Source organism: Oryx dammah, unplaced genomic scaffold (assembly GCF_014754425.2).
Source record: "Oryx dammah isolate SB20612 unplaced genomic scaffold, SCBI_Odam_1.1 HiC_scaffold_28, whole genome shotgun sequence".
Taxonomy (NCBI): domain Eukaryota; kingdom Metazoa; phylum Chordata; class Mammalia; order Artiodactyla; family Bovidae; genus Oryx; species Oryx dammah.
Genome location: NW_024070212.1, coordinates 91,133,453 through 91,153,468, shown reverse-complemented (window position 1 = coordinate 91,153,468; position 20,016 = coordinate 91,133,453). Strand labels below are relative to the sequence as shown.

General features: G+C 39.6%; 1 protein-coding gene across 3 annotated transcripts in view; it reads left to right on the top strand.

The window, feature by feature from the left end:
* The window catches only part of SCP2 (sterol carrier protein 2), a 190,413-nt gene that overhangs the window by 63,927 nt on the left and 106,470 nt on the right, over window positions 1–20,016 (top strand). For 2 of the 3 annotated variants that reach the window (XM_040231168.1, XM_040231166.1), the window contains exons 12-13: window positions 10,927–11,080; window positions 19,268–19,370. In XM_040231168.1, the coding sequence (XP_040087102.1) occupies window positions 10,927–11,080; window positions 19,268–19,370 (257 nt within the window). The remainder of the gene's footprint in view (window positions 1–10,926; window positions 11,081–19,267; window positions 19,371–20,016) is intronic. The other variant, XM_040231167.1, reaches the window with a different exon arrangement.

Here is a 20,016-nt window from a genome sequence, read left to right as displayed (position 1 = left end):
AGTTGTTCATAATAGTCTCTTATAATCCTTTGTATCTCTGCATTGTCTGTTGCAACCTCTCCTTTTTCATTTATAATTTTGTTGATGTGATACTTCTCTTTTTTCTTGATGAGTCTGGCTAAAGGTTTGTCAATTTTGTTTATCTTCTCAAAGAACCAGGTTTCAGTTTTATTACTCTTTACTATTGTTCCTTTACATTTCTTTTTCATTTTTTTCTGCTTGGATCTTTATGATTTCTTTCCTTCTACTTATTTATTTATTTGTTTTTTTTTCCAGTTGTTTTAGTTGTCAAGTTATGCTATTTGATGCTTTTCTTTTTTCTTAAGGTAGGATTGTATTGCTATAAACTTCCCTCCTAGAACTACTTTTGCTGCATCCCATAGGTTTTGAGTAGTTGTGTTTTCATTGTCATTTGTTTCTAGAAATTTTTTGATTTCCATTTTAATTTCTTCAGTAACCTGTTAATTATTTAGACACGTGTTGTTTAATCTCCACATGTTTGTGTTTCTTACAGTCTTTTTCTTGTAATTGATATCTAGTCTCATAGCACTGTGGTCGGAGAAGATGCTTGATATGATTTCAGTTTTGTTACTTTACTGAGGTTTGTATTGTGATCCAAGATGTGGTCTATCCTGAAGAAAGTTCCATGTGCACTTGAGAAGAAGGTATATTCTTCTGCATTTGGATGCAATGTCCTGAAGAAATCAGTGATATCCATCTCATCTAATGTATCATTTAAGACTTGTGTTTCCTTATTAATTATCTGTTTTGATGATTTGTCTGTTGGTGTGAGTGGAATGTTAAAGCCTCCTATTATTGTGTTACTGTCAATTTCTCCACTTCTGTCTGTTAGTGTTTGTCTTATGTATTGAGATGCTCCTGTGTTGCGTGCATCTGTTCAGTTCAGTTCAGTCGCTCACTTGTGTCCGACTCTTTGCGACCAAATGAATCGCAGCACGCCAGGCCTCCCTGTCCATCACCAACTCCCAGAGTTCACTCAAACTCACATCCATCGAGTCAGTGATGCCATCCAGCCATCTCATCCTCTGTCGTCCCCTTCTCCTCCTGCCCTCAATCCCTCCCAGCATCAGAGTCTTTTGCAGTGAGTCAACTCTTCACATGAGGTGGCCAAAGTACTGGAGTTTCAGCTTTAGCATCGTTCCTTCCAAAGAACACCCAAGGCTGATCTCCTTTAGAATGGACCGGTTGGATCTCCTTGAAGTCCAAGGGACTCTCAAGGGTCTTCTCCAACACCACAGTTGAAAACCATCAATTCTTCGGTGCTCAGCTTTCTTCACAGTCCAACTCTCACATCCATACATGACCACTGGAAAAAACATAGCCTTGACTAGACAGACCTTTGTTGGCAAAGTAATGTCTCTGCTTTTGAATATGCTATCTAGGTTGGTCATGACTTTTTATCCAAGAAGGAAGCGTCTTTTAATTTCATGGCTGTAATCACCATCTGCAGTAATTTTGGAGTCCCCCAAAATAAAGTCTGACACTTTTTCACTGTTTCCCCATCTATTTCCCATGAAATGATGGGACCAGATGCCATGATCTTCGTTTTCTGAATGTTGAGCTTTAAGCCAACTTTTTCACTCTCCTCTTTCACTTTCATCAAGAGGCTTTTTAGTTCCTCTTCACTTTCTGCCATAACGGTGGTGTCATCTGCATATCTGAGGTTATTGATATTTCTCCCGGCAATCTTGATTCCATCTTGTGCTTCTTCCAGCCCAACGTTTCTCATGATGTATTCTGCATAGACGTTAAATAAGCAGGGTGACAATATACAGTCTTGACGTACTCCTTTTCCTAGTTGGAACCAGTCTGTTGTTCCATGTCGGGTTCTAACTGTTGCTTCCTGACCTGCATATAGGTTTCTCAAGAGGCAGGTCAGGTGGTCTGGTATTGCCATCTCTTGAAGAATTTTCCACTGGAGAAGGCAAACCACTTCAGTGTTCTTGCCTTGAGAATCCCATGAACAGTATAAAAAGGCAAACTGAAAGGATACTGAAAGAGGAACTCCCTAGGTCAGTAGGTGCCCAATATGCTACTGGAGATCAGTGGAGAAATAACTCCAGAAAGAATGAAGGGATGGAGCCAAAGGAAAAACAATAACCAGTTGTGCATGTGATTGGGGATAGAAGCAAGGTCCGATGCTGTAAAGAGCAATATTGCATAAGAACCTGGAATGTCAGGTCCATGAATCAAGGCAAATTGGAAGTGGTCAAACAGGATACGGCATGAGTGAATGTTGACATTCTAGGAATCAGCAAACTAAAATGGACTAGAATGGGTGAATTTAACTCAGATGACCATTATATCTACTACTGCGGGCAGGAATCCCTTAGAAGAAATGGAGTAGCCATCATGGTCAACAAAAGAGTCCGAAATGCAGTACTTGGATGCAGTCTCAAAAATGACAGAATGATCTCTGTTTGTTTCCAAGGCAAACCATTCAATATCACAGTAATCCAAGCCTACGCTCCAACGGGTAACGCTGAAGAAGCTGAAGTTGAATGGTTCTATGAAGACCTACAAGACATTTTAAAACTAACACCCAAAAAAGATGTCCTTTTCAATATAGGGGACTGGAATGCAAAAGTAGGAAGTCAAGAAACACCTGGAGTAACAGGCAAATTTGGCCTTGGACTACAGAATGAAGCAGGGCAAAGGCTAATAGAGTTTTGCCAAGAGAACACACTGGTCATAGCAAACACCCTCTTCCAGCAACACAAGAGAAGACTCTACACATGGACATCACCAGATGATCAACACTGAAATCAGATTGATTATATTGTTTGCAGCCAAAGATGGAGAAGCTCTATACAGTCAGCAAAAACAAGACCAGGAGCTGACTGTGGCTCAGATCATGAACTCCTTATTGCCAAATTCAGACTTAAATTGAAGAAAGTAGGGAAAACCACTAGACCATTCAGGTATGACCTAAATCAAATCCCTTATGATTATACAGTGGAAGTGAGAAATAGATTTAAGGGCCTAGATCTGATAGATAGAGTGCCTGATGAACTATGGAATGAGGTTCGTGACATTGTGCAGGAGACAGGGATCAAGACCATCCCCATGGAAAAGGAATGCAAAAAAGCAAAATGGCTGTCTGAGGAGGCCTTACAAATAGCCGTGAAAAGAAGAGAGGCGAAAAGCAAAGGAGAAAAGCAAAGATATAAGCATCTGAATGCAGAGTTCCACAGAATAGCAAGAAGAGATAAGAAACCCTTCCTCAGCGATCAATGCAAAGAAATAAAGGAAAAGAACAGAATGGGAAAGACTAGAAATCTCTTCAAGAAAATTAGAGATACCAAGGGAACATTTCATGTAAAGATGGGCTCGATAAAAGACAGAAATGGTATGGACCTAACAGAAGCAGAAGATATTAAGAATAGGTGGCAAGAATACACAGAAGAACTGTTCAAAAAAGATCTTCATGACCCAGATAACCACAATGGTGTGATCACTCACCTAGAGCCAGACATCCTGGAATGTGAAGTCAAGTGGGCCTTAGAAAGCATCACTATGAACAAAGCTAATGAAGTTGATGGAATTCCATTTCAGCTATTTCAAATGCTGAAAGATGATGCTGTGAAAGTGCTACACTCAATATGCCAGCACATTTGGAAAGCTCAGCAGTGGCCACAGGACTGGAAAAGTTTTCATTCCAATCCCAAAGAAAGGCAATGCCAAAGAATGCTCAAACTACCACACAGTTGCACTCATCTCACACGCTAGTAAAGTAATGCTTAAAATTCTCCAAGCCAGGCTTCAACAGTATGTGAACTGTGAATTTCCATATGTTCAAACTGTTTTTCGATAAGGCAGAGGAAGCAGAGATCAAATTGCCAACATCTGCTGGATCGTGGAAAAAGCAAGAGAGTTCCAGAAAAACATCTATTTCTGCTTTATTGACTATGCCAAAGCCTTTGACTGTGTGGATCACAAGAAACTGTGGAAAATTCTGAAAGAGATGGCAATACCAGACCACCTGACCTGCCTCTTGAGAAACCTATATGCAGGTCAGGAAGCAACAGTTAGAACTGGACATGGAACAACAGACTGGTTCCAAATAGGAAAAGGAGTACATCAAGGCTGTATATTGTCACCCTGCTTATTTAACTTCTATGCAGATTACATCATGAGCAACGCTGGGCTGGAAGAATCACAAGCTGGAATCAAGATTGCCGGAAGAAATATCGATAACCTCAGATATGCAGATGACACCACCCTTATGGCAGAAAGTGAAGAGACTCCAATGCTGGGAGGGTTTGGGGGCAGGAGGAGAAGGCGTTGATAGAGGATGAGATGGCTGAATGGCATCACTGACTCGATGGACGTGAGTCTGAGTGAACTCCAGGAGTTGGTGATGGACAGGGAGGCCTGGAGTGCTGCGATTCATGGGGTCACAAGGAGTCGGAGACGACTGAGCGACTGAACTTAACTGTCTAAGAAATCTTTTCCTATCCTTGGGTCAGAAAGATCTTTTCCTATGTTTTTTTCCTAAACGTTTTATGCTTTCAGCCTTACATTTAGATTTGTTACCCATTTTGAGTTATTTTTTATGTGTTATACAAAGTATTAATTCGAGTCCATTTTTTACACAGTGATTTCCAGTTGTTGGAGTGCCATTTATTAGAAATTCTACTTTATCCATTGTACTGCCTTTGTCAAAGATCTAGTGATTTAGTTCCTTAGTTGTGGGCATTATTTCTGGTTTCTCTTTTCTTTCCAGTTAACCAATTTGTCTATCTTTACTGGCTTTACATGAGTACTGTACTGTTTTGATTATTGTACCTTCAAAACAGTTCTTGAAATTAGGTAGCTTTAGCCCTCAACTTTATTCTTTTTCAGAGTTGCTTGGCTATTTTAGCTTCTTTGCAGTTCTATAGAAGTTTGGAATCAGCTTGTTGATTTCTACAGAAAACCTTCCTGTAATTTTTTGTTAGGGTTAAGTTGAATGTATAGATTTATTTGGAAGTGAATTGAGACTCAAACAATAGTAAATTTTCTGACCCATAAAGAAAATATATATCCCCATTTATTTAGCCTTTTAACTTTTTTCAGAAGTATATAGTTTTCACCATATAGGTCTTGCAATCTTTGTCAGATTTATCCCTAAGTATTTCATATTTTTGGTGCTGTTGTGAGTGGTATCTTCTCAGTTTCAAATTTTTATTAATAGTATATAGAAATATAATGAAATTTTTATATATTAATCTTGTAGCCTTGCTAAAACTGACTTATTAATTTTAGTAGTTGTTTAAAACTGCCATCAAGTTTTCTGCATAGATAATCATATCATCTGTGGATAAAGACAGTTTTACATTTTCCCCTGTATCTTCATGAAATGGCCTTCTTTGCTCTGGCAAGTCTTTGCACTGAGATCTACTTTGGCTGATTTAATATGGCCACTCTAGCTTTCAATTTTTAACCAGTGCTAACATGGTAGGCCTAATGCTGAAGCTGAAACTCCAGTACTTTGGCCACTTCATGAGAAGAGTTGACTCATTGGAAAAGACCCTGATGCTGGGAGGGATTGGGGGCAGGAGGAGAAGGGGACGACAGAGGATGAGATGGCTGGATGGCATCACCGACTCGATGGACATGAGTTTGAGTAAACTCCGGGAGTTGGTGATGGACAGGGAGGCCTGGTGTGCTGCGATTCATGGGGTCGCAAAGAGTCAGACACGACTGAGTGACTGGACTGAACTGAACTGAACATGGTATACCTTTTTTTATCTGTTACGCTTTAACCTATTTGTGATTTTTTTAAAGTGCATTGGCAGCATTTAGTTGGTTCTTGTTTTTCTGCTCTGCACTGGCAATGTCTGCTTTTGGTTGGGGTATTTAGACTGTTTGAATTTGATGTGATTGTTTGTATGGCTGTATATGTTCTCTTTGTCCTAGTTGTTCTTTTTTCCTGTTTCTCTATTTTTTTCAGCCTAGTTTTGGATTGCTTTTTGTTTCTCCATTTTATCTTTATTATTTTAGCCTATCTTCAAGTGTCCTATTACTACTTCACTAATAGTAAAAGAACATCACAATAGTGCATTTCCATTTCTCCTGTCCAGGCTTTAAAATACTGTAGTTGTGAATTTTTCTTTTATATATGTTATAAAGCCCACAAGAAATTATTATTTTTGTTTAATAAGAAAACCTTATCTATTTAAGGTTAATGTTTTTTTATCTTACGTATTCATGAATGTTTAAGCTTTTTATTTGGCAGATTTCAAGTAAAACTGATTGCTCCAAAGTTTGGATATATTAGAATTATTCACTTTGACCTTAATATTCAAAGTGTTCACAATTCAAAAAAATCATTCCAAGATATAGAATCACCTATTTTAAAACAATGTTTAAAATATATATTCTGTAAAAATATGTAGGCATTGTCTACAATGGAGAAATGGCAGTTAAATTTTCTGAGGAGGTTGAAGTTATATAGAAAACTGTCATATGTTTTCAAATTTCCCCACTCGTCTTTTTTTTTTTTTTTGACGTTCTTTCTCAAGACTTTATCAAGCATAGTAGAAAAACTCTTGTATACATATATATTTTAGAAAAGTTATGAATTTTTGCCTAACATTTTGATTCCACTTGTTTGACTTAGTATGAATAGAATGCTAGATTTCTAATTTAAGAAAACAGATATGCAACAAGCAACAAAGATTTACTGTATAGCACAGGGAACTGTAGTCAATATCTTGTAATAACCTATAATGTGTATGTGTATAACTGAATCACACAATAAAAGAATTCTACTTTTTAAAATTTAGTAATGTTTATCTTTTTGACATTTACAATATGTTACATTACAATATATTAGATACAAAATTTTAAATATATTTGTGTAGGATATAAGATTAATATAAATTAATATAAATAGAAATCCACTATATTTAAACTATTAATGACATCATTCAAGGTGCTTTTATTACTTTTTCTGCACTTGATAAAATATTCTCAGAGAAATGTTGATATGTATCACTATGATTATATGTATTTTTCTTTCTCTTCTATTTCTTCTGACTTTTGCTTTATGTATCTTTGTTTCTTTGTTGTTAGGTGTCTAATGGTTTATGATGTCTACCTTCTTTGTGAATTGTACCTTTTATCATTAAAAATGCTTATCTTTGTTTTCATTTAAAAATAAATAAATTTAATTTTATAAAAAGAAAATTGTCATAGGTACTTGGGAATCAGACGCTGTGATTAGGGGTGGGTGTAAGAACAGATATTACAGGTAGACCTGTTTGCTGTGCCTTCAGGACAATGAAACCAGTCTTTCCTGATAGAACATTCTTAAATAGCTGGTCTGGGAGGAAAACAAATGCAAATCGGGAGACCTGGATTCTAAGCTCAACTCTGGAATTAGCCTGCTTTGTCTCCATTCACAAATTACTTAATCTTACAGTTTTCTTACAGTTTCTCATTGCTAATGTTTTAACTAAACAAGGGCCGCATGCCCATGGTTTGGTGTATAAAGCCAAACTCTAACAGTGGGCGTTTGCAGCAAAGTAAAGGTTTAACACATCTGTTTCTGCTTTATTGACTATGCCAAAGCCTTTGACTGTGTGGATCACAATAAACTGTGGAAAATTATGAAAGAGATGGGAATACCAGATCACCTGAGCTGCTTCTTGAGAAGCCTATATGCAGGTCAGGAAGCAACAGTTAGAACTGGACATGGAACAACAGACTGGTTCCAAATAGGAAAAGGAGTACATCAAGGCTGTATACTGTCACCCTGCTTATTTAACTTCTATGCAGATTACATCATGAGCAACACTGGGCTGGAAGAATCACAAGCTGGAATCAAGATTGCTGGGAGAAATACCAATAACCTCAGATATGCAGATGACACCACTCTTATGGCAGAAAGTGAAGAGGAACTAAAAAGCCTCTTGTGAAAGTGAAAGTGGAGAGTGAAAAAGTTGGCTTCAAGCTCAACATTCAGAAAACGAAGATCATGGCATCTGGTCCCATCACTTCATGGGAAACAGATGGGGAAACAGTGGAAACAGTGTCAGACTTTATTTTGAGGGGCTCCAAAATCACTGCAGATGGTGACTGCAGCCGTGAAATTAAAAGACGCTTACTCCTTGGAAGAAAAGTTATGACCAACCTAGATAGCATATTCAAAAGCAGAGACATTACTTTGCCAACAAAGGTCTGTCTAGTCAAGGCTATGGTTTTTCCAGTGGTCATGTATGGATGTGAGAGTTGGACTGTGAAGAAGGCTGAGCACCAAAGAATTGATGCTTTTGAACTGTGGTGTTGGAGAAGACTCTTGAGAGTCCCTTGGACTGCAAGGAGATCCAACCAGTCCATTGTGAAGGAGATCAACCCTGGGATTTCTTTGGAAGGAATGATGCTAAAGCTGAAACTCCAGTACTTTGGCCACCTCATGCAAAGAGTTGACTCATTGGAAAAGACTCTGATGCTGGGAGGGATTGAGGGCAGGAGGAGAAGGGGACCACAGAAGATGAGATGGCTGGATGGCATCACCGACTCGATGGATGTGAGTTTGAGTGAACTCTGGGATTTGGTGATGGACAAGGAGGCCTGGCGTGCTGTGATTCATGGGATCGCAAAGAGTCGGACACAACTGAGCGACTGAACTGAATTGAAGGGTTTATTTACAGGGTGCCATGAAAGAGAGTGAGAAACAAGTCTCAGATCTACTCCATCTTAGTCTTTGAATTAGGGATGTTTTAAAGCAGAAGGACAAAGACTGGAATTAATCATCATGTTGTGACATTTATGTGACATTTTTCAATCATGGTTTTGGGAGTCAGAATATGTTTGGTTTATGATTCTCAGGGCAGGTGGTCCATGGCTTGGGGGTCTGTGAGTTCATCTGGCCAGGAAAAATAACTTGAGTTTGTATGTTAATAATAGTATATACAACAGCAATCTTAGTACAGTAACTATGTTATCAACAACAGTAATCTTAGTCATCTGACTCTAATTAGTGTTCAGTTAGCAGAGGATTGAGGGGACAAGAAAAGGACTGAGGGCAAAGGAGACAAGTTTTGGATAAAGAGATTAATCATAAATTCAGAAAGGGAACTCAGTTTTGGGGGGGGGGGCTCATAAGTTCCTTCCAACTCTAAAAATCTGATTTTATTATCCAGAGGACAAAATGCAGTTTTTATGTATCCAGTGCCATTCTTGTTAATAGATCTGTAAAACAACTCATTCTTTCTAGGAACTTTTTAAGAACAGTAATAGGAAATTTTCCTATACTGGCTAAATTTTTTAGGTGAAGCCAGTTACCAATCCTAGATTATAGTCTTTTGATATATTAAGAATAGTAAAAGTAAATTATTTTTATGCTCTTTTGCCTCAGCAGAGAACTGTATATTCAGTGTTTTCTCTTTCAACATTGCCAAAAATGACAGGGTGGGTAAATTTAAAGAGCACAGGGAATTTCTTTGTTGTTGTTGTTGTTTGGTCACTCAGTCATGCCCAAGTCCTTGCGAGCCCAAGGACTGCAGCACACCAGGCTTCCCTGTCTTTCACCATCCCTTGGACCTTGCTCAAGTCATGTATGTCTATAGGACCTTTGTTGGCAAAGTGATATCTCTGATTTTTAATATGGTCTCTAAGTTGGTCATAACTTTCCTTCCAAGAAGCAAGCATCTTTTAATTTCATGGCTACAGTCACCATCTGCAGTGATTTTGGAGCCCAATAGTCTTTCACTGTTTCTATTGTTTCCCCGTCTATTTGCCATGAAGTGATAGGACTAGATGCCATGATCTCAGTTTTTTGAACCCTGAGTTTTAAGCCAGCTTTTTCACTATCCTCTTTCACCTTCATCAAGAGGCTCTTTAGTTCCTCTTCACTTTCTGCCATAAGGGTGGTGTCATCTGCATATCTGAGGTTATTGATATTTCTCCCAGCAATCTTGAGTCCAGCTTGTGCTTCCTCCAGTCCAGCATTTCTCATGATGTGCTCTGCATAGAAGTTAAATAAGCAGGGTGACAATATACAACCTTGACATGCTCTTTTCCGAATTTGGAACCAATCTGTTCCATGTCGGGTTGTAACTGTTGCTTCCTGACCTGCATACCGGTTTCTCAGGAGGCAGGTAAGGTAGTCTGGTATTCCCAAGTCTTTTTAAAGAATTTTCCAGTTTGTTGTGATGCACACAGTCAAAGGTGTAGTCAATGAAATACAAGTTGATGTTTTTCTGGAATTCTCTTGCTGTTTCTATGATCCGGTGGATGTTGGCAATTTGATCTCTGGTTCCTCTGCTTTTTCTAAATCCAGCTTGAACATCTGGAAGTTCTCGGTTCATGTACTGTTGAAGCCTAGCTTGGAGAATTTGGAGCATTACTTTCCTAGTGTGTGAAATGAGTGCAGTTGTGCAGTAGTTTGAACATTCTTTGGCATTGCATTGCGAATGGAATGAAAACTGACCTTTTCCAGTCCTGTGGCCACTGCTTTTTCCAAATGTCTTAAGCTTGCATATCTTCTAAATACAGATTATTCAGGGAGAAAAAATGACTAGCTGCAAAAACCCTCCAGGCTTTTAAGAGAAGTTATTACTTAGGTAATCATGGTCTTGGCTGAATAAATTGGGTTACTTAAAAGTCACACTTAAATGTTAGCCGTTCCTTTGCTTGAGAAAACTGATTGGGGCTTGGGGCTTCCCTGGTGGCTTAGACGGTAAAGAATCCGCCTGCAATGCGGGTGACCTGGGTTTGATCCCTGGTAGGGAAGATCCCCTGGAGAAGGGAACAGCTACCCACTCCAGTATTCGGGCCTGTAGAATTCCATGGACAGAGCAGCTTGGCAGGCTACAGTCCTTGGGATCGCAAAGAGTCCGAGGCGACTAAGGGACTTTCACTTTGTTTCACTTTCTAAACCAAGGGAATCTGACTGTTCTGTGTTCGATTTGTTAGGTCTGGCTCAGTGCACTGAACTCTGCTGGCAGCTGAGAGGGGAAGCCGGAAAAAGGCAAGTTCCTGGTGCAAAGGTTGCTCTGCAGCATAATTTAGGCATCGGAGGAGCTGTCGTTGTTACGCTGTACAGGATGGGCTTTCCTGAAGCTGCCAGGTAAGTGGCGATCTGGATTCAGTTTGGCAATAAACCCTTCTGACTTTTCGCAACTGTTACGTTGTACATGTTAAAAAAAGTCCCAATTTTATTGTGTTAGTACTTAAAGAGACCAAGTATCTCATTACCTTGCTTTAATAACTTGGCTTTAAAATGTTAAAGCTGGTAATTAACTTTCAACCTTAACCAGCCTTAGGAAAATTTTGTTCAAAAAGGAGGCAGCATAGTGAAAAAAGAATGCTAAACCAGAAGCCAGAGCTACCTGGGAATATTTTTAACAGCTTTATTGGGACGTAGTTCATATGGCCCAAATTCACCATTTTACCTGTACGTTCAGTGGTTTCAGTATATCATAGAATTGTGCATTCTTCACCACAGTTAGCTTTAGAACATTTTTAATACCCCCAAAGAAGAGGAACTACGTACCCATTAGTAGTCATTCCCCGTCCTCACTTTTTGCAGGCTCTGGCAACCACTAATCTATTTTCTGTCTCTAAGGTTTTGCCTATTCTGGACATTTTATATAAATGAAATCATAAAATATGTGGCCTTTTGTGATTGCTGCTTTCATTTAGCATTATGTTTCAGGGTTCATCCATGGTATAAAAAGGAATGTAATACTTCATTCCTTTTAATGGCTGAATAATATTCCACTATAAGGGTTCTGATTTCTTCCCGTTCCCGTTGACACTTGTTATTGTCTGTTTTTTTATTTTAGCTATCTTGGTGGATATGAAGGCATATCTCACTGTTGGTTTGATTTGCAGTCCCTTAACGGATTCTGATGTTGAGCATCTTGTCATGTGCTCATTGGCCATTTGTATATCTTAGGAGATATACCTATTCAGATATTTTGGCTGTTTTAAAATTGGGTTGTCTTTTTGTTATTGAGTTGTAATAGTTCTTTAACAACCACTTTTTAAGGGCCTGATATGAGCACTGAGACTAAAATAGGTGTTTTGTCTGCACATCTTTGTTTAATCCTCATAAAAGGCGCACATGGTAAGTTTTGTACTTTGTTTGTAAGTGACAAAATTGATGGTCAAAGTTAAAATAATTTAGCTAAAGAGTCTTAAATGGTAGCAGTCAAGGCTCTAACCTTCATCTATCTGAGTACAAAGTTCCTGGTTTTTGGCTATTCTGTGCTTCTGATCTTTGATGTTGTTGAAACAGTGCCTGTGTTCCAGACCTTAGAATGAAAATTTCAGGAAGCATAGAAGGAATTCATACACTAAATAGTTAACCCTTAAAGTCCCTTCCAACTTTTTAATCCTTATCTAAGTTCAAATTTCCTGTTTTGTTGGCTACTATGTGCTGATCTTTGACATTGTTGAAACATACCTGTGTTCTAGGCCTTAGAATAAAAATTTCAGGAAGCATAGAAGGAATTCATATACTAAACAGTGAGTCCCTTCTAACATTTTATATACTAGATTTCTTCCAGAAAACTTATGTATAAACCAAGTAAAAAAATATAGTCAGACTTCAGTTTCTACTAAAAAAACTTTGAATATTAATATATCATGAGGAGCATCCTTTTGTAAGATGAGTAATCTCTTTTCTGAGTTTGTGTAAGTTCAGCTTCCCTAAAGCAGGGCACATATCAAATAAATTGTAAGATATGAAGAATTTTCAGAAAACATTGTTATAACTTTATATATTAATTTTTTTCCTAATCTGGATGAAAAGTTGCTTAATCATTATTAATTTGATGAACTTTCAACACAAGCAAGATAACTATCTGTGACTTGTTGGAACTAGTCTGGACTCTGCCCCAGTCAAGTGTCAAGGTACTTTGTATGTACACTGAAAAGTATTCATTATTATTTTATCACATACAATTAGGAAGAAGCGGCAAGCTTGCAGAAGGGCACAGTGATGATTATGAGTAAAGGCTGAAAAATTAGACTATTAATAAAATGAAATTGGCTTGTGGAGGATTTTAAGCCACTCATTCAGACTTTTGACTGAGAAGATGGTGTACCATAGATAACTCTGCTCTCAATGGAACAGAAAAAAAATTAGAATTTAGCTAAGGGAGAATTCATTATAATTCAGTTCCATTCAGTCATGATTTACTAAATACCTATTGTGTGCCAAGAATTGGGGCTATAAATAAGATTTTTTTTAAAGCTGTGGTATCTAATTCTTGAGAAGCTGACATTTAGTAGGGTTTCATAGAAAGAGAGTTTCCTGGCCTGGATCTTGAAGGGTAAAATGGAGTTTGCTAAGACAGGGGTATTCCAGACATAGGGAGTGGCAAGGGCAAATGGATGGAAGTATGAAGTAGCCTAGGGCTTCCCAGGTGGTGCCAGTGATAAAGAACCCCCCTGCCATTGCAAGAGATATAAGAGACAAAGGTTCTGTCCCTAGGTCTGGAAGATCTCCTGGAGGAGGGCACAGCAACCCACTCCAGTATATATGCCTGGAGAATCCCATGGACAGAGGAGCCTGGCAGGCTACAGTCCATAAGGTCGCTAAGTTGGACATGATGGAAGCGGTAGCCTGCCAGGGTCTGAGAGCTGTGTGCATTTCAGCTTTGGCGGGAGCATACCTCCACTCCTCATTGTGATGTTAATATGACTCCTCTAGTAGGTTCACTTGGAGAAGGAAACGGCAGCCCACTCCAGTGTTCTTCCCTGGAGAACCCCAGGGACGGGGGAGCCTGGTGGGCTGCCGTCTGTGGGGTCGCACAGAGTCGGACACGACTGAAGCGACTTAGCAGCAGCAGCAGCAGTAGGTTCACTTTTCAACCTCTTAGACTTTCCAAGGGCTTCCCAGGTGGTGCAGTGGTAAAGAATCCATCTGCCAATGCAAGAGACACAGGAGACTTGGGTTCAATCACTGGATCGGGAAGATCCCCTGAGGAAGGGAATGGCGATCCATTCCAGTATTCTTGCCTGGAAAATCCCGTGGACAGAGGAGCTAGGTGGGCTACAGTCCATGGGGTTGCAAAGAGTCAGACATGACTGAGCATACACACACAGGCTTTCCAAAACCGTCTTTGACCGTCCTTCTTAGCTGGTTACTTTTCCTTGTACCTTGTTGAAAAAACAGAAGCTATTAGACCCAAATACCCTCATCGTCCATCCCAAGGCTTACTGACCTATCTAGAATTCAGTTCAGTTCAGTTCAGTCTCTCAGTTGAGTTCTACTCTCTGCTACCTCATGGACTATATGTAGCAGGCCAGGCTTCCCTGTCCATCACCAACTCCCGGGGCTTGCTCAGACTCATGTCCATTGAGTCAGTGATGCCATTCAACCATCTTATCCTCTTGTCCCCTTCTCTTCCTGCCTTCAGTCTTTCCCAGCATCAGGGTCTTTTCAAATGAGTCAGTTCTTCGAGTCAGGTGGTCAAAGTATTGAGCTTCAGCATCAGTCCTTCCAATGAATATTCAGGACTGATTTCCTTTGCGATTGACTGGTTGAATCTCTTTGCAGTCCAAGGGACTCTCAAGAGCCTTCTCCAACACCACAGTTCAAAAGCATCAATTCTTCAGCACTCAGCTTTCTTTATAGTCCAACTCTTACATCCATACATGACTACTGGAAAAGCCATGGCTTTGACTAGATGGACCTTTGTTGGCAAAGTAGTGTCTCTGCTTTTTAATATGCTGTCTAGGTTGGTCATAGCTTTTCTTCCAAGGAGTAAGCGTTTTTTAATTTCATGGCTGTAATCACCATCTGCAGTGATTTGGGAGCCCAAGAAAATAAAGTCTCTCACTGTTTCCATTGTTTCCCCATCTATTTGCCATGAAGTGATGGGACCGGATGCCATGATCTTCGTTTTTTGAATGTTGAATTTTAAGCCAGCTTTTCACTCTCCTCTTTCACTTTTATCAAGAGGCTCTTTAGTTCTCTGCTTTCTGACATCTTAATTCCAGCTTGTGCTTCATCCAGCCTGGCATTTCTCATGATCTACTCTGCATATAAGTTAAATAAGCAGGGTGACAATATACAGCCTTGATGTACTCCTTTCCTAATTTGCAACCAGTCTAGTGTTCCATGTCTGGTTCTAACTGTTGCCTTTTGACCTGCATATCTAGAATTACACCCATCTAATCTCTGTGAGTCTCATCTTTCGCAGGCCACTAGATCTCATCCCCCTTCACCGTCTCAAGACTTCTCTCCTCTTTTCCCCGTGTTCATCACCATCATCAGGCAAACATGCTGTGATATGTTCATCTAAAAACAAAAGCAAATCTTCCTTAATGCCACCCTCCCCCTCCAGAGACCACTCCATTTCACTCTTCCCCTAAAAGTAATATCTCAAAAGAGCCACAGTGTATTTCCCTCTCCTGTTCACTCTTTAATTTACCATTTTCTGACTTCTGTCTTCCAGCACTCACTTAAAATTGATTTTGTCAAAGTCACCCGAAAAGTCATGTGCCAATCCAGTGGGAGTTTGCCCTTTGACATAGTTTCCTCCTGCTTCCCTCCTCCCTCCCTCTGAATTCTTTCTCACCTCTGTTACAGCTTGCTCTTCTGCTTTTCCTCTTGCCTCGCTGGCGGCTGCTTCCTCTTTTCTCCCAGACTTGTAAATAATCAAGTCCTAGTCTTTCTTCTTTCTCTATAATGCCCTTAAGATGAGCTTGTTTGTTCACATGGATTTAAATGCCTTCATTATGCTAATGATTACCCACTTTATCTCAGCCTAGACCTATTCTGGCTCCAGACTCTCATACCCAGCTGCCTTCTTGTCTCACATACTGACTGTGCTTGAGATGGAACTTTGATCCCCTTATTCCCACTACATTCTTCCTTTTGTCAATAAATGGCACTACCATCCCCCCAGTTATTCAGGCCAAACACTTCAATCATCCTTGGTCTTTCCTCTCCCCCTTAGATCTCCCTCATTCCCAGCAGCAAGGCCTTTGAAAATCTATTTTGAATCCACTTCCTTCTCTTCATCTCCACTGGCAGACTGCCTCCACTGTAGTCCAGACCACCACCACTTCCTATCTGGACCACTTCAGCAGTCTCATAACTCTCTCCCCACCTAAGTTCTTGCATCCCAGCCTGGCCACTGCACACTGTTGTAAGAATAATCACAACTATTTCACTTTCCTGTTGAATCATTTCAGCCGGTTCCCGAATTCCCTGCTTTGGCCTGCATGGTCTGGTCCCTGCCCAATTCTGCCCCCACTTACTGGACTCTAGTGACTGGTCCTGTTTTACTTTCTTTTAACACAACAAACTCTTTTTTTCTCTTTCAGAATCTTTGCAGTTTCCTCTTTGAATGGCTAACTCTTTTTCTTTATTTTATTGGGTCTTAGCTTAAATTCATTTGGTCAGAGACATCATTCCTTGACTGCTTTACCTAAAGTAGGTTTCTCTTTTTGTTTGCTTTCTAATATTTTCAATTATTTTTGTGTGTTTATTTCTTTTTATCCTGGAAAAATATAAACTCAGTGAGGACTGGGACTGGGTCTGGCTTGTTTGCCTTTATATTCCCAGTGCCTTGAACGAGGCTTGGCATGTGGCAAGCAGTCATTAAACATGTGTGACATGACAGAAAGAAGGGAAGAGGAGGGAGAAATGGATGGGATGAGTGGGGAGAGAGAAAGAGAGAAGGAAGGAGAGAGGATAGAGAGATAAGAGAAAGGCTTTGCTTACTGAGAAGCTGTTACATTCTTGACTCCTTCAAGTATGTATTTCTTGTGTTTACTGTCCCAGCCCAACCACAACCAGCATGCTTGTGTTATTTCAGAGGAGTTAAAATCCTAAGGCCCTCTCATCTTCCACAGGTCTTTGAGTTTACTTTGGCATCTAACACTTGAGACTCTGCAGCCTCTAATAGTTGTGGCTGTCATTTTTTAACCATGGGCCAGGATCTCTGCTACGTACCTTCTGCACAGGATTCCATTTAATTCTGCAAAGTCATTGGCACTGACCACCTTCTTGCCTGCCTCCCCACAAGACTGTGCACAGAGATGAAGTAGCTCACTCAGCATCATATGGCCACCGAATGGAGGAGCCTTGGGATTCTAACCCAGGCCTTTGTACCTGTAGGGATTATGTTCCTTCTGCCATATCAGGAAATTTATCTATAGTTGTTCTCTAAGTAACAAACAACCAATAGGCAGATGTTGTTAAATTCATGTGTTATAGCTAAAAAATAAATTTTCAGTCCAGCCTCTGCTTACTCCTCTTATACCCTGTTTAATCACCATCGTCTCTTGCCTGGGGGACTGTAGCCTCTAAATTGGTCTCCCTGCCTCCCCACTTGCCCTCTTTATAGTCCATTTTCCAGGTGGCAGTCAGATTTACTTTTTAAAAATGTAAATTGGATTGTGCTACTCTCCAGGTTATACCCTACAGTTCTCATGGTACTTAAAATAAAACCCGCACTCTGAACTATGACATATAAAGCCCCTTGTTATCTTGCCCTGTGTGTTCCTGTGACCTTAGATCCTTTTCCTCTGCCCTGCTCCAGCCATGCTGGCCTTCTTATACTTCCTTTAACTGCCAAGCTAGTTTTTGTATCCCATTCTTTACACTGAAAACGTAGGAATGACTTTACTGCCTAAATCGTTACATCAGTTCAGTTCAGTTCAGTCACTCAGTCGTGTCCAGTTCTTTGCGACCCCACGAATCACAGCACGCCAGGCCTCCTTGTCCATCACCAACTCCTGGAGTTCACTCAGACTCATATCCATTGAGTCAGTGATGCCATCCAGCCATCTCATCCTCTGTCATCCCCTTCTCCTCCTTCCCCCAATCCCTCCCAGCATCAGGGTCTTTTCCAATGGGTCAGCTCTTCGCATGAGGTGGCCAAAGTATCGGAGTTTCACCTTTAGCATCAGTCCTTCCAATGAACATCCAGGACTGATCTCCTTTAGAATGGACCAGTTGGATCTCCTTGCAGTCCAAGAGACTCTCAAGAGTCTTCTCCAACACAAAGTTCAAAAGCATCAATTCTTCGGTGCTCAGCTTTCTTCACAGTCCAGCTCTCACATCCATACATGACCACTGGGAAAACCATAGCCTTGACTAGACGGACCTTTGTTGGCAAAGTAATGTCTCTGCTTTTGAATATGCTATCTAGGTTGGTCATAACTTTGCTTCCAAGGAGTAAGCATCGTTTAATTTCATGGCTGCAGTCACCATCTGCAGTGATTTTGGAGCCCCTCAAAATAAAGTCTGACACTGTTTCCACTGTTTCCCCATCTATTTCCCATGAAGCGATGGGACCAGATGCCATGATCTTAGTTTTCTGAATGTTGAGCTTGAAGCCAACTTTTTCACTCTCCTCTTTCACTTCATCAAGAGGCTTTTTAGTTCCTCTTCACTTTCTACCATAAGGCTGGTGTCATCTGCATATCTGAGGTTATTGATATTTCTCCCGGCAATCTTGATTCCAGCTTGTGCTTCTTCCAGCCCAGCGTTTCTCATGGTGTAATCTGCATAGAATTTAAATAAGCAGGGTGACAATATACAGTCTTGATGTACTCCTTTTCCTATTTGGAACCAGTCTGTTGTTCCATGTCCAGTTCGAACTGTTGCTTCCTGGCCTGCATACAGATTTCTCAAGAGGCAGGTCAGGTGGTCTGGTATTCCCATCTCTTTTAGAATTTTCCAGTTTATTGTAATCCACACAGTCAAAGGCTTTGGCATAGTCAATAAAGCAGAAATAGATGTTTTTCTGGAACTCTCTTGCTTTTCCGTGATCCAGTGGATGTTGACAATTTGGTCTCTGGTTCCTCTGCCTTTTCTTTACATGTTGGGCTCATTTACAAAATTTAAGACCTAATTTAAATATTGCCTCCCCAGAGAGGACTATGACTAGGCTTTTTAAAAGAAGCCACCCGACACACATAAATATACTTTCATTATATCCTCTTAACTTGCCTCATTTTCTTCATAGTAACTATATTCTTTATTTTTTTGCATGTTCATTGTCCTCCTCACTGGCACAAAAGCTTCATGAGGATAGGTTCATTGGTTTACCATTTTTTTCAGGATAGCGCCTACCACCTGGTGAGCAATCAGTATTTATTGAAAAATGAGAAGAAAAGGTTAATTGTTTTATTCGCCTAAAAACAATTTCCTTTGGGTGAAAGTCCCAACATCTCTGTTAGAGTTTTTGAAAATTACTACATTTATATAGTATTTACTATATGAATGTTGAAAAAAAAACCTAGTACCTATGTGGCTCCATGGATTGAAATCGGTTATTTTCTTCAGTTCTTTTAGAACTCATCAAATTGAGGCTGCTCCAACCAGCTCTGCAGTTGATGGATTTAAGGCAAACCTTGTCTTTAAGGAGATTGAGAAGAAGCTTGAAGATGTAAGTACAGTTTATGTAAAATACTACCAGGAGGACCCTGGGCTAGTGGAAGTGGATACAGATTTTGGGTGTTGCCATGAAGTGGTATAAGTTGAAAATTTATATCATATTGTCAAGTATTGAGTGTATCTTAGATTTCTCAGTGTCCGTTATAGCTTCCTTGTAATTCTGGTAAAAGTGCATTCAGAGATATGTAAATCTCCAGATTTGAGTTATGTAAAAGGATTAAAATCTGTTTTGGTCTAATTTCCTTCTGGATTAAAAAGATCTTACTTAGAATCATTCAAGAGAATAATATTTAAAGGAGCCTTAAAAGCATCTAATATTAAAAGTCCTTTTAAAAAGAATTTTTTTGCGTTTGAGTTTTTCAGAGTTTTCAAATCTGTTTTTCTTGTTGTAAAAATGAGCTCATCAAGAGAATTATACAGAAACATACAAATAAGAAAAATTTTAAATCTCCTGAAATGCCGTTACTGAGAGCTCTCTAAAGTATTAACGGTAGTTGATATTCTTTCAGACATCTCTGTTTGTATATGAATATACAGTTTTACACAACTAGGATCATACAGTACATTTTGAATTTTTTAATTTATTATATGTGGACCTATGTTTATGTACAGTAATTAGTTCTTGATAGATAATTATA